We start from the raw sequence: 8,842 nt of genomic DNA, 5'->3' as shown, positions 1-8,842 counted from the left end.
TTTTTGGTTGTGCTGCACAGCTTGTTGGATCTTAGTTCCCCCAAGGATTGAACCTGGGCCCCAGCAGTGACAGTGCTGAGTCTTAACCACTGAACCACTGGGAATTCCCTTGACACTTGTCTTTTAATGCCCTTCCAGGGTGGATGAGGAGGATGGTCAGCTTCCAGAAAAACTCAGTGTGTGTGTGTGTTTATTTTCTCTTAACGTGTCTGAATGAGCCAAAGTTACTATTACTGTATTTTTTAGTTTTTCTTCCTTTTTTTTTTTTCCAGAAAAGGGATGTTTGGGCTCAAGCTGAAGAAGAAGAAGAATAAAGCAGAGAAGGGGTTAATCCTAGCCAACAAAGGTGCCCAAGGTGAGGCTTTTGGGAGTTGGGGAGGGACCACTACCCTGGGGCCTGCGGGTCTCCAGAGTTGACCCCTACTTGCCTGAAAAGGGGGTTCACTCTCCGTGGGAGTGAGTGGGAACTGTGTCTGGGTCTTCAAATCCTGCCAACCCCAAGTGTGCACCCACGGCAATCCCCGTCAGTGCTGGGTCATCTGGTCGCTGAGCCAAGTGGGTGGGTGGACATCTGCTGGGCCATGAAAGGCACCCCTCCTCCCCGCCCCACAAGGAGGCAGTGACAGAAGAGCTCAGGCTCTGGGCTCTGCTCTGACTTTCTCTGTGCCCCAGGATAAATCACTCAGCACCTCCAAGTCCCAGCTTCTCCCTTTGATAAGTGTTTGGAGTGTGGGCTCAGCTGACCGTGGGGGTCATGGGGAGAAGCAAGTGAGATGATGAAAATCAGCGGGAGGGCAGCAGCTGCTCTGGGGGAGGCTTTCCATCCATGGACTCATTTAACCCCTCCATCATCCTGCCAGAAGGTGCGGTCATCCCAGTTTCACAAATGAGGTCGCAGAGATGCAGCAAGAGGACTTGAAGTGTGGAAAAGACCAGCTGCAGGATGGCAGGGCTCAGTGGAAAAACCAAAACGCAAAGCCATTGTCAAGAACTTATGGATGGTGATTGCAGAGCATTAAGCCAAGGACAGTGAAATCCTTCTAATCACAGGGCTCAGTGGGCTGCACAGACCCTTGACGGCCGGCCTTGAGGTGGGGGCTGGGGGGTGGGCACAGAGCCAGGAAGCAACGGCATAGGGATGCAAATCCAGATTCTCGGATATTCTACAGTTAGAATGGGCTACTTCCTTTTCCAAAAGCAGAAAATCCCAAGTTACAATGTGACCCATGGTGGTGGAGGCCAGGCCCCGAATCAGGGAGATGGTCAAGTGTATTGAATCAATGAGGATCAACTCCTTCCAGTGGACAGGTCTAGGGTGATGCCTGGAGAGTTCTGCTGGGTGGCCCTGACAACAGCCAGTTCAAAGCCAGCTTTCTGGACTGTTTCTAAACCAACATGGGTCTGCTTTATTTTCACCCTCCTTGTCTCCTTGGAGGGATCCACCATTAACCTTCACTGCTGTCTCCTGTAGGTGCCTTATCTCTGCCTTCCCCAACCCCAACTCCACTCCTCACTCCCATGTAAAACCCAATCTTACTAAAGAAAAATATGGAATACTGAAGTGCTAATAATAATAATGATTAAGTCATCCTTGGATGGGACAGGAGAGGCATCACATTTTAAGTGGAGACAAGGTTTAAAGCTCAAGAGAAGTACTTATCTATTGGGTGAAATAGAAGGTATCAGGGAGTGGGTGGAAAAGACTCCAGGGTCCTTCCTGATGTCCTTGAAATTACACCCTAAGTAGGACCCTGCAGTAGTCCTGGAGGTACAAGGTTGAAAAACAAACATTTCCTTTCTTCAAGGACCTTATGAAAAATAATATCTCTGACACATTGAATAAGCCCCTTCTGCTTTTGACTTGACATACATTATTCATGACTCTGAAATGTAGATTCTTTTGCCCCCATTTTAGAAGAGGTTCAGAGAGGGGAAGTGCTTGCTCAAGGTTACACAAGCAATAGATGGAGAAACTGGCTTCTGAGGCTGGGTTCTCACACCAGAGCTCAGGCTTCCTCCCCCGCGGGTCAGCCTCCAGTGAGGAGCCCTCACTGACTGCGCAGCAGGGAAAGAATAAGCTGGAGGAGATTTAGGGCAGCTGACCACCGGTGTTTCAGAGGACCTGGTTCCCATGGCTCATTCTAATTCGAGTCTTCAGCCCACAAAGCAAACAGGGCAAAGAGGAATCAGGCCTCTCCTGGAAAGTAAATAGTTTCCATCCTGCTGGCCAGGGCCTGACCCTGCAGATTGACAAAACAGAGTCTATGGAACTGAGTACGAGTTGGTCTTTCCTTCTTGGCATGACTGGGGAAGTTAGGGCTCCTCTGGGTGAAGTGTTTAGAGATTCTCAAAGTCTATGGCTCTTACATCTGTGTACTTTGAGACCTAATGGCTATGCCCTAATTTTGTAAAATACCAGTTACCATGACCCATCCATCATTAGGGCTTCCAGGTGGCTCAGTGGTAGAGAACCTGCCTGCCAATGGAGGAGACGTGAGACGTGGATCCGATCCCTGGGTCAGAAGATCCCCTGGAGGAGGAAACGGCTGCCCTCTCCAGTATTCTTGCCTGTGAAAACCCATGGACAGAGGAACCTGGCAGGCTGCAATCCATGGGTCTCAAAGAGCTGGGACACAACTGAGCTTGTAACATAAGCACGTACCCATTAATTAGTTACCCAATGAGTAGTTATCGGGTACCTTCCACGATCATCATTCATTCAACAAATATTAACAGCATGTCTTCTAAGTGTCAGGTGTTGTGCCAGATTCTGGGTATACAGTGGTGACACTGGATAGTTTAGAGGGAGGACAGTCCTGTGGGGGACTCTTCCGTTTGTCCCTCCAGATCTATTCTCCGCCCTTGTTCATCTGTTCTCTGTCCTAGGAGGCTGACCCCACTGGATGCACGACCCAGGTCGCTTCCCCAGTGGTGCACCCCAGCACGAGGTCTGGGGGAAGGAGGAGAGGGAGGTCAGGGCGTGTCCCCCAACTGGAGGATGGTCGTCCCTCCTTCTAGGGAAGCCCACGGGACCCAAACTCCTCTCTTCTCAGGTTCTAGTAACTATTCTCTCTCCTCATCTGGAGGGTCTCCAAGTGGTAGCAGCTTGGCTGCCGTGAGCTCCAGATAGCTCTACAACCCTTTGTGGTTTTTCTACACCCACACCTTTGTAAAAAGTCCTCAGAACATCCTGTCCTGGTTGGGCCATCTGTTACCCGTGGGAGCCCTGATGAGGAAACTGCATTACAAGGGGAGAAAAGCGCTGGAAAGAAAACAGACCATGTGCTTAAGTGGAGTCTATTGGGGGATTTCTTTTAGTGTGGTTCGAGAGGGGCTTCCTGGGGGGGAAATATTTAAGTGACAACATTGAGGATGAGTGGAAGCCCACCAGGGCAGGGAGAGCAACTCAGGTGGAGCAGCCTGTGAAGAAAAACTCCAAGCAGGAGGCGGCTTGTTAGAAGGGATGGGAGTGAGTAACTAGAAAGCAAAGAGGGCGGGACCAGAGGAGCAGGTGAGCCAGGAGGAGATGGCAGTCAGGTAGGTAGGGAATTAGAGTCCTGTGTGGACTTCAGACATATTCTAAGTGCAGTTTTTCAAAAGAGGGGTTTTCAAAAGAGAAACATAATCTTTTATTTATTTTTTTTAAAGAAGGTTACAGTGGATGCTGCTTGGTTACTTGATTGGAGAGGACACAGTATTTCAGTGACTGAATGAATGAGGGAGTGAATGAATGGATGAGGGAGTGGGTGAGTGAATGAATGTTGGCTATGGATGAAGCTTCAGCTGACTGCCTTCCCACCTCCAGGGCGGTCTCACCCTCCTGCATATAAACCCCCATAGAGAGGAGTCCATGCTTTGCTAATTTCTCCATCTTGTACATCTAACATAGCCCAGATTCTGGCATGTTAAGGTTCCTAAGAATGTTCGCTGGATACCTGACCCTGTAACAGTTGCTCCTCATTCCCGAGGCCCTGTGGTCCAGACGGGGAGCAATAAAGTTTATCATCACACTTCAAGTCGCACAGTTGGGTACTGGCTTAACTCTAGGGTCTCTGCAGGCTGGACTGTCTTCTGACTCAGTTCTGTTTTGTTGGTTCACTAATTCAAATCAGAGAATCAATATATATCAAAGCTGGAAGGGGTTTAGAAGCTTACCAGTTTCCCATAGAGCCCAGGGTTCTAAGAAATGGCTTCAGGGGTTGCTGAAGAGGGTGATGATGAGCCTGGGAGAAGGTCACTGCCCTGCATTCCACCCCATGGCACATAGAACAGCTTGGTGTCAACAGACTTGTGTTGTATATTGAGGTTCAGTATAAAATTACATTTATGAAAACGGACCAGGATCTGTTCTCTTTGGGGAACATTATTCAAGCTATGACACCTTGCTTCTCAAAACTAGCCCTCGAACAGCAGGAATGGCCTCACCAGGGACCTTGCTTTTAGAAATGCAGAGTCTTGGGCCCTACCCTGGACCTACTGAATCAGAATCTGCATTTTAACAGCGTCACAGGTAATTTTTATGCATATGACATTTTGCTAATGAGACGGAGAGGGAATAAATTAGTTGTCTAAAGTCTAAATGTGGCAAGGTTGTGACTTGAAAGCGCATCTTTAAATTCATAAGCCATAACCCCACAACACCAGGCATACAAATCTACCCTTTTTTTTGGAAACAGAAGATGCATAACATGTGTCTGGCCTTTCTGCCAATAAAATGTTAAGGTCCATGAGGTCAAGGACTGTCTTCTGGTCTCCTTGTGTGTCTGTGGTGACTGGCATAGCGCTGGACACAGAGTCGAGGCTCAGACCACCACGGTGTGGCAGATTTAATAGACTTTTCCCTTTGTTTGCTTCTCTAGATGGTCAAGCTGAAGTGGAAACACCACAGGAGGGACCTTCTCACCAGGAAGGCCTGGGAGGAGATTTGATTTATGACAATACTTCCATCACTCCTGTCCCCTCATCTCCTCCAAAGAGAAGGTACAGTGTTGACACAGGCAATCAGCCTACACCTACTGAGCACCTCCCTTGTGCCAGGTACCCTGCAGGCTCTGGGAGAGTAACACCAGTCCCTGTCTACAAGGAGCTGAAGGTCTGAGGCAGGAAGACAGCGTGCTGTGTCCCCTTCACTTTCTCTACGGCAGTGCTGGTGAGGGCCCCGGCTCTACCAGCTTCTAGTTTTAAATCTTCATGTCCCTCATTGTTCAGGAATGACAACAGCAGCAGGAGACAGAATCAGGAGCTGTCCCTCACCTGTTCTTTAAGTCATCGAGATGCTAGATGTCTTAGCTTTGTGTTTGTCCCAAATGAGAAAGTGATTCTTTTACTACCCAACAAAAAGTCAGAACAAACTGACCTTCTGCACGCAATCTGCTCTATTAGTTAGCTATCGGTGTGTAACAAATAACCCCAAGGCTTAAGGTAAGAATTCGTTATTGCTCATGAGTCTACGGGTTAGTTGGTTAGTTTTTACTGGTTCCAGGTTGTCACAAGTACATCACTCATGTTCCTCTCATCATTAGGCAGCTCTGTTGATTTTAGTTTGAGGGTTCGTCCGTTGTTCGCTGGCCTAGGATTTCTTTACCTGGAGCTATGGGGCTTTTCTCACTATAGTATTGCATCCTCTAGCAAGCTAGGCTTTTTTTTTTTTTTTTGCCACACAGTTTGTGGGATATTAATTCCCTGACCAGGTACTGAACCCACACCCCCTGCAGGGAAAGTGGGGAGTCCTAACCACTGGACCACCAGGGAATTCCCCCCAAACTTTTTCCAGTGGGGCTAATGCCAGAGTTCTGAAAGAAAGAATGGAAGTATACACAAGATCTCTTGAACCTAGGCTTGAAATTGGCAAAAGTCACTTCTGCTGCATTCTTTTGGCCAGTGCAAGTCACAAGTCCAGCCCATGTCACAGCAAGAGCAGACTACAATTTCCAGAGTAGACAGTCTGGATATGGGGAAGCCAAAAACTGGGGCTAGATACCCTTTGATTTGTGTCCATTTCTTATTTATGATAATTCCTCATGCCATCCTTTCCTTTTCCACTCAGGATTATTACTATCAGTAGAGCAAATTAGTGCTTCCCTGGGTGGCAGGAAGATCCTGAGTTGTTATTACTGGGCTGTGACAGGATGCACAGTATATGTGTGTAAGGGTGGGGTAGAGGGGCAGAGAGAGATGCAAATCAGAAAAGGTGATAGCTCAGAGATTGACTCTTAAAAGAAGGCATGAAATTTGTATGCTCATACTCACTGTAATATCTCCTTCCCCCCTACACTGCACCTTGACACCTACCCCCTTCAAACTCCAGAATCAGGATTTCAATTATTTTTAATATCCTTTAATGGATCCTTTGACATTTATTTTACTAGGATAATAGTACTGCATTGGTGGAGAAAGGCGGGTGAAAGAGAAGAAGTAATAGCCTTTTCCTTTCTCCTTGGTCAGTGAATTTTCCATCAGTTAAAATTCTACCCATCCACCAGTGCTCAATTCAAACTTGACCTCTGTAGTGACATCTTTATTGCTTAGTTTGGCTCTCACGCATATTTCTCTTCTCTGATCTTCTGTTACGTTCTTTCCCTATGACACATTTTGTGCTTAACAGTTCTGTCTATATATTCTGGTCCTCTCTCCCTTGGATAGATCGCTAGCTCTGCAAGGACCAAGATGATGGCTTCTTCATGTTTTCTCCCTGAGACTAGCACAGAGTTTTCACATAGTAAATGCTCGGTACAGGTTTGCCATTTTATTAAAGAACAGATACCCTTTGATATCTATCTTTTCCTACATGCAATATTTCTTTTAATCCATAGAGCAACCCTATGCAGTAGAAATTATTTCTATTTTTAGATGAAGAAATTAAGGTTAATGTCACAAAACTGGGGAAAACAAATATTCTAATTCAGATCAGTCTGACTCCAAAGCCTTGAGATTCTTAACTAGTTTATTCTCTACTAGAGTCAGTTACAATGAGCAGAAACAGAATGAAATCAGATGCAGTGTTGCTAGAAGGCAAGAGAATAAAATTCTATAGAAACTCGAGCTCTGTTTTTTTCCCCACCCATTGTGCTTCTGTGACAACAAGGATTTTTTTATATCTTTCTATTATTATCCAATCTCTAAATGCCCAGGCATTGCACATCTGTTTTCAATTACTTGTGACAGTCCAGACAAATGAAGTCCCCTGAAAGTGAAATCTCACTAAGATGGCTGGTTGTTCCCTGCAATCTTCTTTGTTTTTTATTTTTATTTTTTTACCAATTTTTTCCCCCTAAAAGCAATCATGAAACCCAGAATTGCTGTATAGACGAGAAATGGCAAAGTGGTCATCTGGATAGGACCAGACAGCAGATAAAGAAGATTTTTATTTAGACCCAGGTCTGCCACTGATTTGCTGGGGCATCTCAGGTTCTCGTTCTGTAAAATAAGAAATAAATGTTACTGATAATCATACTCACAATAAGAGTTGATGTTTAATTTTGCCATATGCTGTTAAATCTTTATATATATTACATCTTTTAATTGAAGTAATCACTCCATGTATATGGGTTATTATTAGCTCCATTTTTTAAGATGGGAAAACTGAGTCGTAGAGAGGTTAAGTCACGTGTCCATTTACACTTACCTACTCCAGAAAGGGAGAGAGAATATCTGGTATAAATAAAAGCACTTAGAAATACCTGGGAAAATATTAGCGTGGCTTATGGATTTAAGGTAGGTTCTTTTATTTATTTATTTTTTTAGAGAATAGTAATTACATTTTTTTGAAGAGGCATTTATTACCTTTTTTGCAGTATAATTGTTTTACAACTGTGTATTAGTTTCTGCTGTGCAATGAAGTGAGTCAGCCATGTGTTTGCGTATGTCCCCTCCCTGTGGGCCCCCTCCCCCCTCCCCCCTCCCCCCTCCCCCCTCCCCCCTCCCCCCTCCCCCCTCCCCCCTCCCCCACCCCCACCCGCACCCCCACCCCCACCCCCACCCGCACCCCCACCCCCACCCCCACCCCCACCCCCACCCCCAGGTCAGCACGGAGCTGAGCTCTCGGTGCCATGTGGCAGCTCCCGCTAGCTCTTGCGCACGCGGTAGCTGTGTCCGCGCTACTCTCAGTTTGTCCCACCCTGCCTACCCCATCCCTGTGAAAGGGAAGGTGAAGTCGCTCAGTCGTGTCTGACTCTTTGCGATGCTATGGACTGTAGCCCGCCAGGCTCCTCCATCCATGGGATTCTCCAGGCAAGAATACTGGAGTGGGTTGCCATTTCCTTCTCCAGGGGATCTTCCCAACCCAGGGATCGAACTCAGGTCTCCTGCCTTGCAGGCAAACTCTTTACCGTCTGAGCCACCAGGTAATTCTAAAGAAAGTGAAGTTGCTCAGTCAATCCGTCCATTCTCTACATCTGCATCTCTATTCCTGCCCTGGAAATAGATTCATTTTTCTAGATTCCACAGGTAGGTTTATACTTAATGAAACATATGTGTTAAACTTTCTTTCAATAGATCAAAACTGTTGACTAAGATCCACGATGGGGAGGTCAGATCCCAAAATTACCAAGTAAGTGATGAGTCCTTCCTACCCAGCCTCCGCCAGCTCTCCTTATTTTTTTAAAAATAGTTTTATTTATTCATTCAGTGTTGTCTGTGCTAGGTCTTCGCTGCTGTACAGGCTGTTCTCTAGCTGCGGTGAGCGGGGGCTACTCTCCAGGCGAGGTGCATGAGCCTTTCATTGCAGCGACTTCTCCTGTTGTGGAGCACGGGCTCTAGGGTGTAAGGGCTTCAGTACTTGCGTCCCACGGGCTTCAGTAGCGGTGGCTCCCAGGCTCTAGAGCAAGGCTCAGTAGTTGCGGTG

General features: G+C 46.7%; 1 protein-coding gene across 1 annotated transcript in view; it reads left to right on the top strand.

Annotated features, from left to right (window-relative positions):
* Nucleotides 1–272: 272 nt before the first annotated feature.
* The window catches only part of FER1L6 (fer-1 like family member 6), a 129,855-nt gene continuing 121,285 nt past the window's right edge, over nucleotides 273–8,842 (top strand). The window contains exons 1-3 of the mRNA XM_052651744.1: nucleotides 273–355; nucleotides 4,860–4,980; nucleotides 8,494–8,548. Coding sequence (XP_052507704.1) covers nucleotides 280–355; nucleotides 4,860–4,980; nucleotides 8,494–8,548 — 252 coding nt within the window. The 5' untranslated portion in view covers nucleotides 273–279. The remainder of the gene's footprint in view (nucleotides 356–4,859; nucleotides 4,981–8,493; nucleotides 8,549–8,842) is intronic.

This window comes from Budorcas taxicolor, chromosome 14 (assembly GCF_023091745.1).
Source record: "Budorcas taxicolor isolate Tak-1 chromosome 14, Takin1.1, whole genome shotgun sequence".
Lineage (NCBI taxonomy): Eukaryota > Metazoa > Chordata > Mammalia > Artiodactyla > Bovidae > Budorcas > Budorcas taxicolor.
This window is presented reverse-complemented; position numbering and strand designations above follow the sequence as displayed.